The 24,204-nt window shown below is 37.2% G+C and overlaps 1 protein-coding gene across 3 annotated transcripts in view; it reads left to right on the top strand.

The window, feature by feature from the left end:
• The window catches only part of LOC107583957 (anoctamin-1-like), a 38,063-nt gene extending 15,562 nt beyond the window's left edge, over positions 1-22,501 (top strand). For all 3 annotated transcript variants that reach the window (XM_016270331.1, XM_016270330.1, XM_016270332.1), the window contains 11 exons: positions 8,412-8,486; positions 8,579-8,780; positions 9,546-9,657; positions 9,866-9,923; positions 10,542-10,642; positions 14,011-14,156; positions 16,114-16,266; positions 16,372-16,424; positions 17,332-17,513; positions 19,875-19,980; positions 21,131-22,501. In XM_016270331.1, the coding sequence (XP_016125817.1) occupies positions 8,412-8,486; positions 8,579-8,780; positions 9,546-9,657; positions 9,866-9,923; positions 10,542-10,642; positions 14,011-14,156; positions 16,114-16,266; positions 16,372-16,424; positions 17,332-17,513; positions 19,875-19,980; positions 21,131-21,487 (1,545 nt within the window). In that variant the 3' untranslated portion in view covers positions 21,488-22,501. The remainder of the gene's footprint in view (positions 1-8,411; positions 8,487-8,578; positions 8,781-9,545; positions 9,658-9,865; positions 9,924-10,541; positions 10,643-14,010; positions 14,157-16,113; positions 16,267-16,371; positions 16,425-17,331; positions 17,514-19,874; positions 19,981-21,130) is intronic.
• Positions 22,502-24,204: the final 1,703 nt, after the last annotated feature.

Here is a 24,204-nt window from a genome sequence, read left to right as displayed (position 1 = left end):
AAGTTTATTCAAGTGTGCTATTAGTATACTTCTTTTAAGCTAAAAAATATGAAAGTATACTTTCAGCCTACTTTTTATGTACTTCTCAGACATGGGCTTTATGTACTTCTCAGAAATATACTTAAAATGACACTTAAGTATACTTGAGCTATACTTGTGCTCCGAGAATCCGTGTTTTCATTGTTATATGGTAGGGGGCACTATTATACATCTTCTGTACAGAATTTCCCCCAAAAAAGGAAACAACAGATGCTTTCACATGTATTCTAACATGATCATCAGACATAAAACAGCATCAAAACTGTGTAACATTATGGAATAAAATGTCAACCAATGAAGAGGTAATAATGACTGTCAAGCTTTGGGGTGTTGATGGACACCATCTACGTTTTGATTATCATTCTGAATCCAATTAATAGTCTTTTTTCATTTTTTTGTTCAAAATGTTGTTTATTTCTTCTTTTTTATAAAAGTAGTTTAGTAGATTTATACTGCAAGTATACTCATAAGTTTTCTTTAAGTGAACTTTACATCATACTTTAAGTATATACTACTATGTCCCTATTTAGGTATTAATTTATATATATTTTGTTATATTAATATCTGAACATACAAAACATCAAAAGAACAGGGTATCTGCTTGTAAATAAAAACATTTTATTCTAATTCTTTTTTATAAACAATTGAATGTGGGTAAGTTTTATAAATAAATAAAATAAATAAATAAATAAACAACATTTTTAACAAAAAGCTGAAAAAATATAAATACTTAAATACTTGTAGCATTTTTAGTACACTTTGAAATGTATTTATTAAAAAGTATTTAATTAGTAAACTATCAGTATACCTACAAGTACACGTTTAGTATAGTTGCAGTACAAACTAAAAACATAGATGTAAACTAGTTGTGTACTCAAAGTTTACTACTGTTATACTTAAAGTATACTTTTATATACTAGAAAGTGGGCCAATTTAGTCCCAAGGAGTATTGAAATAGTACACTTGCTACTAGTACACTGATATTTGTATACTTACTTCATAAAGTATACTTAAAAATATAGTTGAAGTATACTACTTTCTGGTAAGGGCGGGTATGCTGAGTGATAAGACCCCCCCCCCCAATCGGCTTTTAAGGCACTCAAAAGGGATCACAGATGACAAATAACTAACTCCGTGGTAGGTGTCGATTTAAAAGTATGCACATTTCCTACCTTATTTGTAAATGAAATTCATCTCCAATCCTTCTTCTATCATTTCAGGTTTATTTATTGTTATTTGAATGCAAGAAAAATATAGCTGGTTTTCCAAGTAAAAACCGCCGAAAAACGTTTACACGTAGTTAAGTTATGATAGTAATCAGAGGGTGGGGAGATGGGGGGATTCCCCCGGACTATATGTCTCTCTGCATCAGCTAAATTATTTTTTTATTCACAGTGAATAGGAGTTAAAACTCGATTTAAAAGTATGCACATTTCCTACCTTATTGGTAAATTAAATTAATCTCCAATCCTTCTTTTATCGTTTCAAGTTTATCCATTATTTGAATGCAAGAAAAATATAGCTGGTTTTCCAAGTAAAAACCGCCGAAAAACGTTTACACGTAGTTAAGTTATGATAGTAATCAGAGGGTGGGGAGATGGGGGGATTCCCCCGGACTATATGTCTCTCTGCATCAGCTAAATTATTTTTTTATTCACAGTGAATAGGAGTTAAAACTCCCACCCGTGTGACACTCCAATAACAGACCATGCAAAATACCCAAAAGTATTTAAAATAGTTATTGCAAAGTAACGTTGCAACCTTGCAAACAATAATAAAATCAGAGAAGAACTTCAACTGTAAGCGACAAGAGCATACGCAAAACAATATAATGTTTGTTATTATTAAAATTTTATATAGTCCACGTTTTTATATTAAAAAAAAATTTTATTTACCCCTAAGCAATAACGTTGACAATAACGTATATCTTCAACATACGTTGTCTATGACCAAAAATGTAAGTTGTTCAGTGGAATTTGCTTTGCTTGAGAAAATAAAAATATACAGTTAGCGGTTTTTTTCTTTTGATTTAGTCGAGTTGGTTTAGCATCAAACACAATGTAATTTTTGGCAATCGAGATCTGACAGCAACAGCACATTTTTCCGCTTGGGCGAGCGCGTCGCGAACAGCTTACCTCGCGCATTAAATCTGCGGCAGGCCAGCAAATCACTGAGAACGTGCTATAATCCTGAAGAGTCATATCAACAGAGCGGAGGCGAGAAAGCTGCCCGGAAGAAACCATAACTGACGAAGATTTACAGAAAACTACTCCCGTTTGGCAAAAAATTCATTTTACGTACTTATTCCTAACTCTTTAAGCTTTAAGTTAAATTTCAAATGACAAGGGATCAACTTATAATCATGTTTATATGACTTATCCCGTGAGCTTATTCTCTCAAATGGCCTGGGTATGCGGAGCATTCGCAGCTTATATGGACGGAACGCCACTGATATATGTGTGTGTGTATATATATATATATATATATATATATATATATATATATATACACACACAAGCTATAATATCTTATGCAATTTTGATTCTCAAGTAAATCTTGTTTTAAAGATGTTTGCACATCATTACCAGGAAAAAAATGAAATCTTTGTTGTTTTTCTTACAGAAATATTAGTTTGGCAAGTAGTGTAAAAATAATGAACGATTACAATGTCAATGTCCTTCAACTGTCTGTCTTATGTCTTTCCCACTGGAAAGTTCAGTTACAATATTAGCAGTTGCTTTGACCTTTATGATGCTCTCTGGACTCATTGTGCATCCATAGTCCTCATTAAAACTTGTTCAGCACAGGAGGCGTAATGTTGTGACATACTTTCGGACAGATTCAGTGACCCCTGACCTAATGTGTGGCATATTTTTAGTTTTTTAGGCCTTTGTGTCCAAGAGTGACAGATTTCCATCCGTCACTCGCATTATGGCGCTTTTTCTCATTCTTATGTTTAGCTTCTCTGTCCCAGATATCATAGCGCACGGTCAGTCCTCCTGACCTAGATGTTATGCAGAACCTTAAATTAAGACTATACATCCTAATGACTTAATTCAAAACAGCCTGGACTTCAGATCAGCGCATTTTGGGTCGGCCAGACGTCGTAAACAAGGCAATTTCTGCATTATCTTCATGTGGGTAAAAAAACATGCAGTAGTTAAGTCATTATTATTATTCAGCACATACTGTCAAGCAAATAAGCAGCACTCACCAGGATCCAGTTGATGCTCATCAATTTCTGGAAGCGATGTTGTGGTGGAAAAACCATGGCCCACAGGATTTTGTGACTGAGCACTGACAGACCTCCCCATGTTTCTCACAGCTCATTTGTATTGCCACAAGACCCCAAAAACCCTCTGAATAAACCAATAAATGCTGGAAAGGCAGTAAGTCTGGCGAAAACCTCCAGATCACTCATTTAAGAGGGCCATATGGTGCATGTGCGGTTTGGGATGACTGCAAAGAGAGCGGTTGATGAAAGGTATTGAGTTCAGGGAGTTAGAAGGAGAATGTGTCTGCTTATTTTACTTGACACACATGCGGGGTTTGTTAAAGTCTGACCTTTTCTGCGAGAGACTTATTGTTATACAGAATTAGTGCAGTCTGCTACACAGGCTGGCCAGCAGAGCGCACTAGACTCCAGTGCGTTTGTGTGTATAGCCATGGGTGTATGCAAGCGTCCTCCCATGCGGGCTGAACGCCAAACCTCTGAATTAAGCAAAGTCCTCACATCTCCATGGAGACACGGACACTCCAATCCCACTCCCTCATATGCTCAGTTGGGTTCGCTCTTATCTTCGGCTCTTTAAAAGCCTTTATCGCATAGCTGTCATCTTGGCAGCTATCTTTAGGACACATTAGTGACGTTTGTTAATAAAATGCAGCACACCCTTTGCATGGCTAATTTTAGAGCAAAATGTTTTCATGGCCTCCAGAAGCAAAGTCAGGGAACATTCCTCATTATCTTTGAGGAGGAGAGTTGCATTTGCTTTTTGAAAGTGTGTATCTGGCTGAGGAGGAGACGATCAAATGTTTGACCTCTGACTGAGTTGTTATTTGTGCTTTTTCAATTCAGATTTATTAAATTCTGCATTCAGTTCCATTCACTCTGGGTCCAAAGGACTAAAACCGTCTTTGGACAAAGATTGAAAGGTTTGTGGCATGAAATCTTGGATATTCAAAGTATATAAGATAGAGGCAGTAGAAAGTAAACAAGATACTCTTCAGCACACCTGTTTAGATTTACCTGCCCATAAATGTCACGTAAAACCCTGTATGCTGAATATCCATAAAGCAAGATAAATTTACTTGAGAAGCAAAACTATGTAAGATAATAACCCTGGTTTTCATCGAATATATCTTGAATTGTCTGTTTTTGGTTCCTAATTGGCCAATTCTTTTTCTTTTAAGCACAAACCTCTTTAATTATACTAAAACATCTTGCAATAAATAATTAAACACTTAAAATCTTATGCAATTCTTATGCAAAGAGAGCCTTCTTAGCTTTCTGAAAGTGTGCATGTGTGTGATGGAGGATTTTTCGAATTTTATTAATGATGATAAATGTCACATAAAACCCTTTATGCTGAATATCCTTAAAGCAAGATGAATTGACTTGAGAAGCAAAACTATGTAAAATACTAAGTCTTGTTTTTAGAGAATATATAATTTTTTTTTTTTACCTAATTAGCAAATTCTTTGTCTTTTAAGCATAAAATAAGTAATGAAACACTTGTGCAATTCTCATGCAAGGAGTTTTGTTTGCTTTCTGAAAGTGTGCATATGCATGATGAAGGATTTTTCTGATTTTATTAGTGATGATATTGAAGTCTGAGCAGGAAGTCTGGGACATTTAATACACAATGTTGCATAATTTAATTTTCCATCCGTCTTTAGATGTCATTCGCCCCACATTTAATCTATGGCCCGGTGTGTTCCTGCTCAAGCTGTTTATTAGAAAGATCACGCTGATCTGAAGCATGTAGGTTTCTTTGGGTGTAATCCTGGTCTGGTGGTCGTCTCAGATCAGAGCACAGAGCTGGAAGGAGATGAGAGTGTGTTTTAAAGGGATTTCAGATCTGTCAGATGGGGCTCACATCAGATTATTCCCTTCTGTCCCCAACGCCCAAAAGACAATCTTCAGTCAAGCCTCTCTTAATGGACCTTCGCCTGTTTTAAAGACCCTAAAAGCTATTTTTGTCAGTCCATTATTCGCTGGTAGGCTGTGTGTGATTCTAACACAAATGCAATGGTTTCTGTACTGTATATGTGGCGGCTTACATGTTCTTGTTTGCTAGCGTGGGCACTGGCATGGTTCCGGTACTTGTTCTCTTGCATCTCCGGCTTAAAGTACATTCGGAGGGTGGGGGGTTGAGAGAACGGGGCGTACAGTGACGTCAATGTGAACATGGCATCTCTGCAAAGCGACATATGGCCGTGGAGGAAATCCCCACACTGGTGATCCTGTCACTAATTTCCCAAAGGGCTTAGCGTGGGCCCGCTGGGACGCTTGCGTGTTGTCCGACTGAGTATGTGTGTGTTTCTGAGAGAGCGTGTGGCAATCATGCGCTAACAAAACCCGAGCCCATTGACATTTTCATGTCTGCTGGGTAGATGAATGTGATGTCAGGTTGACATGAAGTCTAATCAATGAGAGTTCACAAAAGTCCCAAAGTTTGCTGATGTGTTCGTTTTATATATAATCTAAAAAAGCTTAAGAACCTTTCAATGAACAGTTCTTAAAAAAACTTTTTTCTCAGTGTGAAGAACATTTTAACAATCTAAAGAACCTTTTGTGCAGTGGAAAGGTTTTATTGCTGTTAAAGAACTATAAAGTCTTTTGAGTAACATTTCTGCAAGAAACTCCTAGACAGCCAAAATAAAAGACAAAGAGGGTTGTAGAACATCTTGACTTAAGCTCAAGTAAGCGATATTCTCCATATAACAGCTGTTGTATGCAGGGGCATCTGTGGAAACCCACATTTGCAGCGCCCAAACCTACTTCACTGTCACTGAGCTGTTAAACTTATCCAGTGATCTATATCCACTATAAAACAGACAGACACTGGCTGCTGTCCTCGGACCAGTTATCACGCATGCATATGACCACATGTGAACCGTCCTTCCCACTTTTCTAATATGTTGATCAAACCTTCTTAAATGTAAAATCTCCTCAGTTTATTTACAATTTCAAAGGCTAAACATAAATATAATAAAGTATTAAATCTTTATGCATTTGGCAGACAGTTTTATCCAAATTGCGTTTAAGGTATACATTTAATATGGATTCCTTTTTTATATACTGAAGTATGTTTTTAGCCAAATAGTTTGACTTTTGATATCTGTATCCTTTGTATCTCAGTACTTATCTGACACATTAAATCTGCAAATAAAAAATAAAAAAGTGTTAATTATTTAAAAACAATGCCACCTGTCTTCTTCGCTCCCTCTCCCGTTCTGTTTTTACAGTGGTATGATGTGGCTGATTACATACATTATTAATTCCATTCCTTTGCATTCTTTTGTCAGGCATCTTTTGTTATTGTTATTTATTGCTAAGCTCGCACGGAATCTGCGCCTGCAGAAATCCACAGAAAGATCAACAGATTTCAGTGGAATTCGAATGGCCCACATTTACAAAATACTACAAATCCTTTTGCTCTAATAATTTTACCATATTTACATCCATTACACAGATTTTCCTTCACAAATCAGCATAAAAGCTAAAAAAAAGTGTCCACGTCTCAAATGGGCCTACTTATTACATACTTGTGGCACCTCAGCATATTTGTGGCATTAGCTTTAAATATGCATCTCTGCTTGTCCTTGTGCCAGCGAGGTTTCCCAAGAACTTGGCCTCTTCTGATATTAATGCATTTTAAGAGGTTATCACAGCCTGTCACTAAATAGCGTCATGCATCTTTATGAAGAGTCAGTTAAAACCGCAGACCTGCAGCAATTCCTCTCATTACTGGGTGAGGGTTTGTGAACCGAGCCTGTGGATTATGATTAACGGCACAATTGCGTGACCCACATTCGTTATTCTGAAGACCCTAAAGCTGTGGCATTTTGAAAGCTGTGCCTGGTTACACTCCGGGTTCTGTGGCTTTTCCCGGGTGCCAGGGTTTAGACACGCACTATGCTAGGTGGTGCTGTTTGTCTCATAATGAGCCCAATTGCAAGAGGTAGATTTTATCAAACTGTTGTGTCATCACACTGACCGCATTTGCTACTGGATCCTTTGCAAAACCCTCTAAATCTCCATTCATCAACAAATATGTGATGGGCTCTGTTTCAAACCCTAAATAGACAGAAACATAGGCATGCTCCAAATGCGAAATCTGCTCCCAGTAGGCAGCAAAATTGCATTTTGTCTAAATTATAATCATGCAGCATTGCATATATCGTGCACAGATAATGTAAAAACAGAATGCATTGCAACAAAGCTGAGGGAGATGTTCTATTAATTACTAAAAAGCATCAGTAATCATTCCATCTAATTAAAACCAAATTATTTCAGCCGATGTTTATGTGTGCTTTGAATTTGTGTGCATTTTGGAGTATAAGTAGTTTAACAGCATTATAACCTCAGATTATTCTGGAGAAAGTAGATTAAACATCAAATCAATCACTTTTGAGGTTTCCTTTCAGTAAGCCTTAGATAACAATTACAGCTAGTAAACAGTAAGAACTGTATGCACTTGTTACTTAGAAAAACTGTCTCCGACTTCTTGTCAAACACTCTTTCGATTGTAATGATGCTTTTGTAATGACATTTTTCTATGACTCAAAAGGAACATAAGCTGCTGTTTAACATTCCTGTGGCCTGCTAATTTATTTCCCTCCGATTTCCACAGAACTAAATCTGAATCCATTTTTCTGCGGTGTCATCTAACATGTATTCCTCAGAGGGACATACCTCTTGATCTGCTGTCCAAGGCTTGACAATGAAGGAAGACTGAATCCAATGGGAACAGACCACCCTCAATCCACTGCTGCCTGTCCAGCCAAGTTTAAGCGCACGCTGTTGATGTTGTTTTTGGCTTGATTAGGTTTGATCTAAAGGCAAAAGAGGCATATTCAAGTTGCTTTGGTCATTAAAATAGGTTCTCCCTGTTGGCCGGATGTTTTTAAGATATGATCTATCACTTGAATGTACAGAATGTACAGAAGTTACTCTACAGGAAGGCCAGGTGTTAATGTCCTTAATGTTGTCATGTTTTTACAAGTGGGCAGCCAAATTATTTCCCCAATGAGTCACTATAAAAGCAGCTGAGGATAAAAAAAGCAAATAAAGAGGCACCGCTGAAACTGAAACACATACATACATACTTCCATTAGTCACTTTAAATGTCTTTCTCCCTTCACAGACTGGACATGAGAAGCTAACATGGAGGGACAGACTGCCTGGATATTTAATCAACATTTCCTCTATTCTGTTCATGGTAAGCCTTATCCGTCCTGTCTGGTGCAATGTTTTTGTGATTGTCCATATTTCATTTCTTTTTTACTTCTATGTCTTCTTTTCTCCATGTAGTTTGGAGTGACTTGCTCTGCTGTCTTCAGTGTCATCATCTACCGCATCACCATCTCCGCCCTCATGGCGATGAGCCCGGATCCAGAGGTCAAGTCTAACGTACGGGTGACCGTCACGGCCACCGCCGTCATCATCAACCTGGTGGTCATCCTCATCCTGGACGAGATATATGGCATGGTGGCTGCTTGGCTGACAGAACTGGGTGAGATTTTACCACTGCATTGTTGCTAAATTACCTCTTTTGGCCAACTTCCCTTCTTTCGGATGTCCTTCTTCCCCTCTTTGCCCACCGAAAATGAAATTAATTTTTGATTGAGCCACTTCAGGAATGCTGGAGAAAACGCGGCTTGTCAGTTAGCCATCACCGAGATTTCCTTAAGAGACGTTTTAATAAATGAGAGTCTCTGTGGATATGTAGGGAAGGAAGGAAGCATGTGTTATCATCTCATGAACAAGACATATATTTTCCAGTGCTTCTTTGATTTTCACTCTTAAAGTCTGACCACATGCAGTCTGGTTCACCCTAATGCTTTAACCTACTTCCAAACTCACCAGTTCATGCTCTTATATATATATATATATATATATATATATATATATATATTTCACCAATTTTACTGGAATTTGGGCTCTTTTTTGAGAGTGCCCTATTAATGAATGCATTAAAATATGGTGAATGTATTGCCAAAATTGCTGTCTGTAATCTGTCGTGGCAGATTAAGATTTAGGGAATGGCACAAAACACATAATCCCAACCCCAAATGTAACCATGTGGTCTTCTGAAAAGCTCAGTTTCTCAACCTTCAACCTGTTGAACAGAAGTTGCTAAACAGAAACATGATGGGAGAATTTTCCAAGCCACCCATGTTTATTATACTTGTCAGAACAACAAGCTTTTGAAATGCTGTGCAGTTTATCCAGAACATATCTGTTTAAATCCCAAATAATTTCATTCATGTGTCTGCAGAGATCCCTAAAACGGAGACCAACTTTGAGGAGCGTCTCATTCTGAAGGCTTTCCTCCTGAAGTTCATGAATGCCTATGCACCTATCTTCTATGTGGCCTTCTTCAAAGGGAGGTATGTGGACAAGTTAGACCACAAAAACACCGTAGTTAATTAGCAGAAGAAAGAGAAACACATATTCAGCCTCTAGCACAGTAAACGTGAAGTCTGAATGCAGCACAAACATCTGGCTTCAAATAAGATAGGCATGTGACCCTTGGCACTTCCTTTCTTGGGTCGAGACAAATCCCATGACCCTAACTGTTTTTTTTTTTTTTTACAGGTTTGCTGGCCGTCCCGGTGACTACGTTTATGTCTTCAATGATTACCGTATGGAAGAGGTGAGTACAGTTTTGCTTGCATCCTGAATGACTGTCATGTTCAACATCAGGGCTGCGTGATGAATCAAAATAAAACCGAAATCAAATAAAACGGTTTCACGGTAAAGCACAACACTGTGTTCTTGTCAGTAAAAGAGTTTTAAACGTTTGAAAAAGAAATGAAGACTGACAAAAATATTATTGTAATTTTACAGTTGTACAGTGTTATTTTAGTGTTACTGAAATACTACTTTTTATTTATATTTTGAATCAGTTTTTACCATTTTTACTTTAATTTTAGTTAATGTTTTATAATTATTTTCTTGTGCTTTTGTCATTTTTAGTATGTTTTGTTGACTAAAATAAAAAAGTTGTTTATTTTATTCCAGTTAATGTCTAATTTTCTTAAATACTTTAATAACTTAATACATTATAATTACAGTAAAAAGTTACAATAGTAATATTTAAATTTTACTCTTATTTACTAATAATTACAATAAAATATTAATAAATACAATATAATCACATTTTAAATCACAATATTTATCAGAAACATTTGCTCCCCACCCACCCACCCTACAAATCCTGCAACCCTACTCAACATGACACTGTCAAAACATCTTGTACATTTCTTCCCAGTGTGCTCCTGGAGGCTGTCTGATTGAACTCTGTATCCAGCTCAGTATCATCATGTTGGGGAAGCAGCTTATTCAGAATAACATCTTTGAGATTGGCATTCCGTAAGTTCCCGTTCCTCTCCGCGGATCTTATAAAACACTCTGCCACTAAACACAATAGCTTTTTTTTCTGGAAATTATCATCAATCAAATCATTCCTTCAGATAAACGGTAAACACTGTTCCTGTCGAAGTTGGTTTATAGACCAGGAAATCCCAGGATAGTGAGGTGGGCTTTGCTCCCACTGTCTGCTCCAATGCCTTTCTGCCTTATTTTGCTGTTTTTTTCCTTTCTTCAATTCCTTTTACTCCCTCTTTGCACGCAGGCAAACTTTCTGACACGCCTCTCCATGTACTCTAATAAACTGGATTCCTGTCTCATTTCACATGTTTGCACAAGTGGTGCATCATGTCATTAATGAACAGGTTTAAATGCAAATCAGTGTGACTGATGTTCATGGAATATGGAGAGAAGTCTGTACTTGTAGCACATATAAACAAACAAATTATCACAGGTGTCATTTGTGCTGCAGAGTGCCTAGTGTGTGGCATGCATGCATTAATGCACAAGCATACAATTGCAAAAATCTGGGACGTGATTTCCCTTGGGTGCAGAAATGAACCTCTGAGTCTGAGTGGACTTTCCATTTTGTGGAAATCCCTATTTAACCTATTTCTCCTTGTCCTACAAAAGAACACCAGTTAATTTTTTCTTTACATCCATTTCTGCGCGGATCTCTTTGATGAATGATACATTCAGTTGGTTGTGAGTTACCAGATAAACATGAACGCTTTCATTTATGATTCACCGTATGACACGGAGTGCTTTATCTCCACATTTTTGTCAAGCGTTTGGACAATTTAAACTCACGCAACTGGCCAGAAACACTCAAGGAACTCAAAACTTTTGTTCCCTGCTGCTCATCTTACTCATAGAGTGTGACCCTAAAACATCTATTTACGAGCTACAACAGCAACTCACTTGAGTTTAAGGACAGCTACTCCAAAGTCTTTTACGATAGCTCTGTCTTTTTTGCTCTTACTCTAGTTGTAAACCATGTGTGAGCATGTAAAAACACCCCAACAAGTCTTTGGCATGTTCCACAATGTTGTCATTGCAAATTACCTTTTGATGTCCCAGTTTTACCTCAGAGTTCAAAAGTAGTTCATTTAAGAAGGCAAATCAAAAAAGCAATGAGAGGAGAACAAAGTCAAACCCATTCTCCTGTTCAGTTCTATAAATACTCACCTTAATATTCTTTTTTTTTTTCGGGGAAGAAGGCACAAAAGTGGAACATGATGGAGGTCAGAATGACTTGATATCCCCCTCACGCAGAGACCTGACCTACTTAACCTATCTAATCTCCCCACAGACCAATGGCATGCTACTATATTATACTAATGTGCATGTTAAAAGCAAAATGTTAAATTTAGTCATTTACTCAACCTCAGGTTGTTATAAACCATGAGTTTCTTTCTTCTGTTGAGCATATAAGAAGATATTTTGAAGACTATTTGTAACCAAACAGTTGACAATAGCCATTGACTTCCATATTATGAAAAAAATACTATGGAATTCAATGGCTGGTTACCAGTTTGGTTACCAACATTCTTCAATGTATCTTCTTATCTAAAGAAAGAAACTCAAGGGTGAATAAATGACAGAATTTAAATTTTGGGCTGAACTATCCCTTTAAAGTCTGGTTTAAGTGTAGTTGACCAGTTGTTGTTCACCAGTAGGGGTTTGCGTGTGACTCTATGCACATTCTCAAATGCAAATGCATTTCAACAGCTGGTAAACGAGAGCTTTATCACAGATGGAGGAGAGCACTTATGATACAAAGGCGTGCATTAAAAAGTAATGTGCTGGAAAAAGCTGTAGTTTTGGAGACTAAATAATGCAGCAGATGCATTTGGGGGGTTTTATTGGGAGCGTTAATAAGCTATAGACGGATGGACCAATTCGTCCACTATATTTGGCCAGTCCAACGTGAGCTGTCATGCTCTCGCACTTGATTTTCTGATGAGGACTCTCCAAATGCAAAGCCTTGAATCTAGAGTGAAGTCTATGCACATTCCTTCTGTCTTGAGAACTTGGAATAAAACCTCAGGTTAAATTGGATCAAAAGTACGTTGTGGTCATGACTGCATGGCAGTAATTAACATGTTTGCTGGTATGCTTTTATGGTGATTCGTATTCTGTTACATTTGGAATTTTTTTGGAATAGTTTTTGAATTTCACAACATGGGTCATTAGTTCTATTTTCCTAATTTTCAAAACTCACTCATGTAAGCAACCTTTTCTTTGTGTTTTGAAATCTCAGACTGCTTAATGAGAAGATTGTCTTTGAACGTGAAATAGCTCCAACACTTTAGGAGTTATTTATGGTTACCTGAAGGTCCTGTGATCTTCACTGGCTCTTTTAGGTATTGGTACACATGTAGGACCTTTAGTGATGCTGTCTGTGTGTTTTAGCATTGAATTGAGAGATTATTGAATAAGTTCTGTATTGTTGCTTGACTAATCAACAGATTTGCTGCAGAGTTTTGCATTCTGTTTGATTTTGTTCTTTCAATGTAACCCGACTGGAACAGACAGTGTATGTGCAATTTGAAGAAAAATCCAAAACAAGGCGAACAGATGTGTACAATAGTGAGACTTCCAGAGAGTTCTTCCAAGTCTTCGGTGTAAGTGTATATCAGACGCACCGGTCTGTCTCCTGTATGCCCTTGCGTGTGGTTATACCAATAAATCATGGAACGTCTGGCCAAGATTCATGCCATTGCAAGTTCATTCACATTCCAGATCACTGAACTGAATTACACAACGGAATTTAAATTAAGTTAAAGCTCAGAAACCAAAAATGAGTTTAATATGATGTTAGAAGAACAATTTCCTGAAGAAAATGAGTGGTGTTTGCCTGTGCAAAAATCACCGCATGATGCTAGAATGTGTATTTATAAAATTTTAAATAATTAATATGTAATTTATATATTAGTTTATATGAATTTATTACACACACACACACACACACACACATATATATATATATAATATAATTAACATATGTATATATTAATTTATATATATATATACATATAAATATATAAATTATAAATACATATACATATATAAATCACACACACACATGTAATTAAAATTTATATATGTGTGTTTGTGTGTGCAGTTGTTTGCATTTGAAAACCCGCCAACTCTATGTACAGTATATAAGCAATAGTAATAGTTATGTAAATATAAACAAAGCACACGATATGTCTGCATAAAATTCATATGCAGTTCTTAGAAACAAACCTGACATTTGACTCATTATCAAATCTGGGTCATTTTAGCTGCAAGGTCAAGTTTATAGCAATGGTTTGTGTGTTTACATTCTGTCTCGCTGTCTTTCTCCCTCTCATTTCCCGCTTTAGAAAGCTGAAGAAGCTGTGCCGCACACTCAAGGACAAAGAGCGGGCGCCCAAGGAGATTGTGGAGCAGCCGGGTCGCCGCCAGCAGTGGCACCTGGACTATGACCTGGAGCCTTTTGACGGACTCACACCTGAATACATGGAGATGAGTGAGTGGCACTCCACTCTGTTTAAAAGCGAAAGTAGAGCGTCCTCAGGATGAAGCCTTGTGAGAAAACATCTGGTTTAATCTAACTCATCCCCTTTGGCGGGAACTGCAGGATTTGTTGTCAGAGGAATGCATAGGTTTCTAGATTTAACACGCCCCAGTGTACAAAAGACACTCAGTTTTTAGAGTTTGTTATTGTTTTTTAGGGTCAGAATTATGAATGAACATGTGAATTAGGCCAATAGCCCAAGCATTTGGTTTACAGCTGTGTTTAGAATCGGAAAAGGGCCTACATTCGCTAACATGTTGCTTACGGTGATACACAACTGACTGAGTGTTTATGTAAATTGACGTGAAGGCATCTGCAAAAGATCTGAAAGCCTAGAGGATAAACAGCAAAGTTAAACATCTGAACACCAATGCAAACTTGAATTACTATTATTCATCCTGCATTTATACAACCCAATTATGCTGAGAGTGCAAGTCGTTGACTGATGTTTCCTGATTCTTTCAACTTGACTCGAAACAGCTTTGTTCAAAATAGCTCTGTTGTAAATATTGTAGATTTTAGTTTTTTGTTTTTATTTGATGTGTTTTGCTATAAAAAATGTAATGCAAGTACACAACAAGAGATTTATTCAGTAATTATATGATCTGTAGAGATTATTATGGTTCCCTATTGTGATTGTTGATTGAGTGGTTTGATGCGGGACGATTTAATCCCTTAAGTGCAGGCGAATTGCATAACTGTCTATCATAGAGATCTGTGCGTGATGAAACTTGCGCCTTAGTCTTTTCTCAAAAATGTATGGATGCTTTAATCCACTGCCAAGTAAAACAGATTTTTTTATTTTTTCAAGTTCTTCATACAAGAAACACTTATGAGACTCTTCGAATCAAAGAAATGATTGGGGAGAAACTGAAGATGAGCTCAAGACCTTTAGTTTAGTAATAACACTGGAGGGAGATCACCACCTACACACTGTGAAAGATATTCTCAGTGAGAGCGGGGGAATGAGACCCACTCGTATGGATGTTTATGTAGGATACCCTCCAGCCTGATCTCTCTCGAAGCCATTGTTTGCATGTTGCACAGAAAAAAGCCATGTGTCAATCAAGCCAAAGAAGGAAATGCAGTTTCCCACAAGGTTTATGTTCCATGTGTTGTTGATTGACAAATAATCAGCTTTGTGCTTGACACCCGTGCTGGTAATGTCAAGTTACTGTAGAAAGACAGTCTGTTCCTAGAAAATTGCCACATCAAATAAGTAGTGGTTTTTCCATTGTTACAATGATTTGTGGATCTTTCTTAAGAAGTTATTTGATCTATATGTGAACACATACACTGTACAAGTCTATTTTTATTAATTAATTAATATTTATTTTAAGCAACACTACAGTTCAAAGGTTTGGGGTCAGTAAGAATGCATTTAATTGAGAAAAAGTGACAGAAAAGCATATTATATCATTAAAATATAATGTCTATTTCAAATAAATGCTGTTTTTTTTTTACTTTATATTCATCAAAGAATCGTGACAAAAAAGTATCATGGTTTCCACAAAAATAACATGGATAATAATAATAAATATTTCTTGAGCAGCAAATCAGCATATTAGAATGATTTCAGCTTTGCATCACAGGAATAAATTAAATTTTAAAATATATTCAAATAGAACTCAAATAGAGTTATTTTAAATTGTAATAATATTTCACAATTGTATAGTTTTTACTGTGTTTTTGATCAAATAAATGCAGCCTTGGTGAGCATAAGAGACTTCAAAAAAACGTTAAGAAATATTACCAACCACAAAACTGTTGAATGGTTGCATAAAATCAATATTTAATCCTTAATGTCTGGTAATGAACAGCAGTCTTACAGTTATATCAGTCAAACTTCAATTTGTAACCCAAATGTCTCAACATGTATCTCCATGTTTGTTTGTTTGTCATTCTGCAGTCATTCAGTTTGGTTTCGTGTCGCTCTTTGTGGCCTCATTCCCACTGGCTCCGCTATTCGCCCTCTTAAACAATGTCATCGAGATCCGCCTCGACGCCAAGAAGTTCGTCACGGAGCTTCGCAGGCCAGATGCCATTAGGGCCAAAGATATCGGTGAAAATCTTGCATTAATATTTACACCACAACAATTCACTTGCATTCTTAATCATACTCGGATCTACTAATTTAACCTCTGATTTAAATGGTCTCCTCACACAGGTATCTGGTACAACATCTTGAGTGGTTTGGGAAAGTTCTCAGTTATCATCAATGTGAGTTTCTTTTATACTGTATAACTCTGCTGCTTACCACATGCTAGTCAAATACTGTTAGTCCTCTTTATGGAAAGTTTATCATATAGAGGGATTCAAAAAGACCCCAGGGTGCATCATTGGTATTGTTTTCATAAGCCTTAGATGACCAAGATTCTTTGTACTTACATGGTTGAATTCACATTATTCATGGAAGAAATCAATTTATGTGACAATTTCTGTTCTCAAATTGTACAGATGTTCTTTCACCTGTACGGTTCGCTTCATCCATGTCTCCTACTCGAAATCCCCGGCAGATTTATTTTAATAGATGTGATGTTCCCAATATGAGAGAAATATTCTAGTAAGCCTTATGGTAAAGATACTTCAGCTTTTCTCTGAACTTTCATTAAGAAAGCCACATTTACTCAGAAGCCCGACATCTGATTCCCCCCAGCAGTGTTGTTCTTTTGGAAATCAAGTATTCGTTTAATGTTACAGCTACAGATGGCCTCTTTAATCCAATTAAATGCCACACATTACCGCTCAGCCTGAGATACCTTGAGTTTTATGCGTTTCTATGTATTTTTATATTTTCAGTTTTCATTTAAATTTTAAAGTTGTAGTAATTTTTTTTCATTTAATTTTTTTGTAAATATGTCTTTTATATTCTTTATTAATTTTATTTCAGTTTTAGTTATTCTAGTACATCAAGTTAAACTAAATTAAAATGAGAACTGTTGATTTAGCAACTAGCTAACTAGCTGGTTTTTACATTTTATTTTAGGTAACAAAAATTTATTTTTATGGTTTTAGTTTGAGTTAACTAGTGACCCTGATCTGGACTTTGTTACAGTAAAGTTCTGCTTCTTGCTTTTACATATTAATTACATATTTTGATCTCTTACCTGGTATTGTATCATTTTAGGCCTTTGTCATCTCCTTCACATCAGATTTCATCCCTCGCTTGGTCTACCAGTACATGTACAGCGAGACGGGGACCATGCATGGCTTCATCAACCACACACTCTCTTACTTTAACGTCAGCAACTTTAAACCAGGAACTGTGCCTTCCATCACCAGTCTCGGCAAAGACATTACATTCTGCAGGTTGGAAAAAATGCACTATATTACTAATTACTATTATTAAAGGTCACTGGGATGCACAGCTGCCTATTGCTTTGATAAAACATGCAACCATGGACATTTAGTCCAAAACGGAATAGTAGTTGTGAGCAAACTGATTGTTCACATCAAAATAATAATAATAATTTTTTGTTTATACCTTTATTATTCAGACAGGACAGTGGAGAGATGACAGGAAAGAATTGCGTAGAGAGAGGGGGGCAGGATGGGCATAGGACCTTGAGACGGGAATCGAACTCGGGTCACCATGAGCACAGTTGCACTGTACTGTATATGTCAGCGCACTAACCACAAGGCTATCGGCATCAACCACATCAAAATAATTCTTAGTAGGACAGAGCACAGGCCGTAAACAGCCGTAGGATCCCTCATTTGCAGCTCTTAAATCGTATTTGAAATAAACATGTGTCGAAGCTATTATGGTCTGAACATACTGATCCTCTCTTGGATGGCGCCTGGGGAGATTGCATGTATTCTTCATCAGATTTTTGTGGAAAACTCAGATAGGACAGCAAAAGAAATGGTACAGTTTAACAATCAAATACAGTCATAAACAATCAACCAGCCTATCCATTTCAGCATACTTAATTCAACGGGAAATTACAAAGAACTGTACCACATAGGAAGGGTAGCTTGTCAGTGGTTTCATATTTAGCTGAGAGCTCAAATTAACAAAAAAAAAAATTTAACAGACACTCATATTTAGTTCTTTGGACATCTATTGCACTCTCATAGATTCGGTATGGGCCTGGTAGAGAATAGGCGTCTGCAGAATCTGACTGTTGTTCAGATGAACACACCTTTTTATTAGATATAGCTTCATGCATTTTATAAAATCGTAAATAGTTCCACAGAATTCTGTAGATTTTTACTTCAAAATCAAATGTGGAAGAACATGCACAGGTTCTGTGTGGGCCTATACTTTTATAATGCGAGTCTTAATGTGAAAAATTGTTTTCTAATGAAGCAGTGCTGTTTGCTTGTGTTGATAGTGATAGTAATTGTGTTCATCAGTTCTCTGGAAAGAATTATTTCCAGATCGGGATAGCAAACAGCGTTTAACTCTCACACTGAAGTGGAGGAAAGACAGAGGGAGAAAAACATCTAGATGTGACTCCATCACACTGAAGTGTGAGATCTCACCACTGCTTTGATTATCTCGGGCGGCCTTCACAACACATCAGAAGCATGTCAAGAAGAGTGCTTTTATCAGAACCTGTCTGCTTTTTCTGCTCCAAGCAGTTGAGAACGAGATTACACTCGTTTGTTGCTACTCGGACCAAAGAGAAGTGGCAATCTGATGTCTGGGTTCCTTTGACCCTCAGTCTGTTTTTTAAGAGAACAGATAGATGAAGAGGGAGCAAGAGAGCAAGCTTGTCAGTGTTCTAAAATAGGGTCGAGGAACAAATCAAGCCCATGTTTTTCCTGCACCATATTTGCCCTTTCTGGACTTGCATAACCAAACAAGGACTTCACCCCAGGGACCATGTCTTCAGATGAAGATATCTGACTGTGTGAGGAAATCAAAACCAGCCTAACACATTCCACGTCGATTACTGTATATGGCCATGAAAAGTTTACTTTCAATTCAATTCAATAGAGAAAATCAAAACTTTTGGGAACAGCCTGCTCTAATGAATTAGGCCTGAAGATATAATCAAAATATACTCATTTTTTAATCATCGTGACCAAGACTCTCCTCCTACTGCAACTACTAGGGTCATTCTATAATTTAGGGTACATTTCATGTCCATTGATGATAATTAAATTTTTTTCTAACAATTTTCTTCAGAAATATAGTATTTTATCCATTAAGAGACAAACTATTATCTCACACATATATTGTGTTAATTAATTAATCTTAATTACAGTTTTTGCATTGAGCACTTCTTGAATTGAGTTCAAAATAATGAATAAAAACAAAACTTAAAGTCAAGACTATCTATATTAAATTTATTTATATAATCTAAATACCTTAGAAATACAGATTGACTTTAAATTTAATTTTCTTTGAAACAAAAAATATTTAATTCTCAACTGTTGCTAACCAAACACCCCTATCTGAACAGGGGAAAAATCCACTTATACAAAGTAGTTGTAAAGTAAAACAACAAATATGCAATTCCTTCTTTTGCACTTAGAATGTCCTCGTCATGATTAATAATGCTGTTGTGTTGTTTTGCCCTTTGTAGCCTTGCTAGAAGCATGTGTTGAGCATATGTTTTAAATTTTCTGTTTTTTTATTGCCAACTAGCAAACGGATCCTTGCTGGAGATGAATTAGCCTTAAATGACTCAGGATGTCTATTCTTTCTGTTCATTTTAGGTACAAAGACTACAGAGAACCACCATGGTCGACTGAGCCTTACCAATTCTCCAAACAGTACTGGTCGGTTCTAGCGGCTCGGTTAGGTTTCGTCATATTGTTCCAGGTAAAAGCTCCTTTTTTTAACCATTACCTCCAATCTAAAAGCCTAAAATAAACGTTTTACTCCTAATGAACACCCAAGTGACTATGAATGGAAAAACGTAAATGTATGTCCTTTTTCAGTCAAAGCCAAACAAATGAAAAAGCCACACAGTAAGCTACCTCAGCAACGCGAGCGCTTCAACCACATATAAATGATGCAGTCTTTGCACATTTGGATTAATAGTCTAAATGCTGGTCAGAATAATTGCTGTAACTCAGTAGAAATGTCCTGCTGTCAGCAGCTATGGGTGGAAACTAATTCTATTGAAATGCAATTAAACACTAAACCAAACAGTTAAAAGTTATAGTTCACTCAAAAATGAAATGTCATTCCAAGTGTTGTTCTTAAATAAACAACATTTTATGGTGATTATAGCTATGAAGCTCTTAAAAGGACAAGAAAAGTGTGGTTTTCAATGAATAATGTCTTAAATTCAGTATTTTCCTCACACAAAGCTTGCATATAGCTTTAAAAGACATACACTATTGTTCAAAAGTCAACAAAACGTTTGGATGCATTAAACTGATCACTTATAATTCCAAGTGGAATCCTGAAAGAAATGCATTATAGTTTTCACTAAAATATTAAGCAGCACGTTGGTTTTACAACATTGTTAAATAATAAGAAATGTTAAATCGGCATATTAGCATGATTTCTGAAGGCTCATGTAACACTGAAGACTTAATGCTGAAAATTCAGCTTTGCATCACAGAAATAAAGTACATTTTAAAATATATTCAAATATGAAACAGTTACTTTAAATTATAATAACATTTTATAATGTATTGAACTGTATTTTTGGTCAAATAAATTCAGACTTGGTGAGCGAAGAGATTGAAAAATCTTGCCGACCTCGAACTTTTGAATGGTGCGTTATATATAAAATGTATATTCTTCTATATGAGCCTCATTATCAGGAAGTGTATGTATAGATGTCACTGGCAGAGGTCCAATACCTGAAATGCTACATGGTGTGTAAAAGATCCTCCATTTATTGAATGGAAAGATATATGTTTATCACAGCCAGTGATGAGTATGATTTCCTGCGCCCCACCCATTAATATATACGTGTGTAAATATAAATGTGCTTATGTGTCTCCGACTTCTCCAGAACCTGGTAATAACCATGAGCATGCTGGTGGCCTGGGTGATCCCCGACGTGCCCAAAAACATCAGCGAGCAGTTGAAGAAGGAGAAGACTCTTCTGGTGGATGTCTTCCTGAATGAAGAAAAGGAGAAGTTGCAGTTGATCCAGAGCTTGTTCTCCAGAGATCTGACACAAGAACAGCAGGAGGAGCTGAAGGTGTCAGATCAGACCTCGCTGCCTCTTCAAACCCAACTCGGACCGCTCCCTCCCACCTCATCCCCGGCTCCTCGCACCCGACCCCGAGCCGCAAGCTTCAGCCAGTTCACCCGCCAGATGTCCATGTCTCCCCGAAGCGACATCACCCAACACACGGCCGTGTAAGGGAAGTCGGGCGAGAGAAGATGAGTCCACTGGTGGAGAGTGTTTCACAGTGCCTGAGCGCTGGAGTTTGAGGCTCTTGAGCTTCGAGAATCAGGTGCCCTCGGTTCTATGTTCCTGTTTTTTTGTACCAGAGAATGAGGGGTCACTCCTTTTGGTCACTGAACTGTAGTCTGAATGTCTGTCTTACAGGCTCCGAGTCTGGTTTTTAAACCCTCAGATGTTCCTACCGTTTTCAGGCACGTCTGACACACAAACTTGAGCTTCAGTAGGATCGCTTGCAGATGCAATCATTCCACATGCACTGGCGTTCACAAGAACACGAGCGGGATCCTCTCAAACACACGTTTTTCTCCACGATCAGCTCTCGAGGGAGGATGTTTGTCGGCACACACTCGTAAAAAGCAGCACATATTTGGTGACATTGCGCAATCTGTACATGCTGTCCAAATGCAAACCGCTTTGCACATTGTCCACAAGATGTAGCATATAATGGCAAATAATCTTTCATTTTCTCAGGTAACAGCGTCACTGTAGGCTGTATTCGTTCTCATCAATATGACCGTTCTTGGGCTAATAAAGACTATGATGCGTGTTAGTAAGTTAAGGTGCAAAGAACACAATTTTGATGTGGTACTGCAACGTATTCTGTGAAACGTGTGGCGTTTTGTCTTTTTAACGATCCAGATCATTATGTAACACATTAAGGCAATATGTAATTAAACTCACATTTGTCAATCCATACATTTATGCTATGCCTCCTTCTGATAAAACGCAGGGCTGTAGATTTGGACCGCACAGCATTCGCTGTATTTATGATTGTGGAGCAGCTGGTCTTTTTGTGCCATGTCAACTATAATCTTCCCCTGAATTTGCCGTCACCGGTGTGGGAAGGTTGAGCGGGGGTTACTGTTATCCAGGGAGGAATCATGGATGGATGTTGTGTGCCAACATCTAGCTATCAAGTCATCATTCACTATGCCTCATAGGACTTAATACTCATGCAAGAAGAATAAATATTTAATCCCAATTATGCACAAGTGTTTTTTTCTTTCTTGCCCTCGAGGCATTGTGCTACAAGTCCAGTGGGGCCAATTCACTTGTGTTTTCGACTTCTAGCAGATGTGCAGGTTGTTTGTTGGGCTGTAATACCCTGATGATTGCCACACATGCTTAACAAAGCTAGCTTTACCCAGTAGACGCTGTTCCTCTATTTGCTTTTTCTGTTTTACTAGGGCAGGACTTTGATCTTTGTGTGTTTTCACCCTAGAGCCACATTTGATTTATCCCTGGGGTCTGGACTTCACAATTCAAGAGGATTATAATCTTGGCAGATACCATGAAGTCTGTTTTATGTAGGGATGCACGATATATCGGTATCGGTTACTATTCCAGAGTACCCCTATGAAAATGTTAGCATTTTCAGCATTTTTTAGGGATGCACGATATATCGGCCACCATATCGGTCTCGGCCGATAAATGCTCATTTTTTCTGTTATCGGTATTGGCCTGATAAGAAAATTTGGCCGATATCTTAAAGCCGATAAATAATGCATTATTTCCTTCAGAGACACTTCAGATGCGCGCTGTTCGTTTGCAGCCTTTTGTGCAATTGTACGTTGTAATATTGTGCTTATTTGATGTATATCTGATTTATCTCATATAGAATGCGTTTGGTTAAGTTAAAAGAGCGCTTCAGTTTACCGGTGATCGTCTTTAGCTCAGCGCACGCAGCTCAAACAGCAGTGCACAACATTAATAACTATGATTGGGAATGTTGTGTATATAACATTCTAATGAGAACATTATTATAATAAAACGTTGTGCATTCTTTGGGTTTAGTTGCTGTGTTTCAGCGCATTGATATGGGAAGAGCGCATCCACAACAGGATCACACATTCTGACTATAGCACGCAATAACTGCATCATTTTGTACATATATAAGTTGTAATATTATGTTTATGTTGTATTAATATTAATCTCAGGATGCATATCCTTGAGTTAAATAAGCTGCCAGCAAAACGCTTCAGTTTACCATGTTCATTCAGCTCTTCAGCTTCAGCACGCGCAGCTCAACGGCTGCTATTTAAAACAGTGGTATTAATTTGTTACTTTTTCAAAATCATTGATACATTATTAATAACAACCACTTGTATTTTTCTCTTATTATTTTCATCAACAATATGGTTTAGTAATTAAAATCATTTAATTATTGTCCGTGCAGAGGCTTGATCTGTGGCGCATTCATTTTGATTCTTTACACGTGTAATGATGTCCAGTGACTTGTTTGCATTATTTATGCATTATTTTATTTATTTGTAAGACTTTATGACTAAATTCTAAATTTATGACTACTAATTCTATGACTAGATTTATCGGCCAACATATCGGTTATCGGCTTTCAAAAATAAAGAATAATCGGTTATCGGTATCGGCCAAAATGTTCATATCGGTGCATCCCTAGTTTTATGCGCTTTATAGTTTCATTACACAACCATTCTGAACGAGGGTAAAAGTACATAAATATTTGTATTTCCCATAGATTAGAAATCATAAAATGTGGGCAAAAGCTAAGCAGCTCAACTCATGCAACTTGACAGATCAGCTTGAATGTCCACCTCAAATGACGGTTATATGTAAAGTTGAGAAGTGTTTTGTCAGCCACTTCGGCCTCAACAGAGGTGATATAAGTTGCTTTGTACTGTAGATATGAAAGGGGC

The sequence above is a fragment of the Sinocyclocheilus grahami genome, unplaced genomic scaffold (genome assembly GCF_001515645.1).
Source record: "Sinocyclocheilus grahami isolate Dianchi unplaced genomic scaffold, SAMN03320097.WGS_v1.1 scaffold56.1, whole genome shotgun sequence".
Lineage (NCBI taxonomy): Eukaryota > Metazoa > Chordata > Actinopteri > Cypriniformes > Cyprinidae > Sinocyclocheilus > Sinocyclocheilus grahami.
The sequence above is the reverse complement of the archived record's forward strand: the minus strand, read 5'-3'. Positions and strand labels throughout refer to the sequence as shown.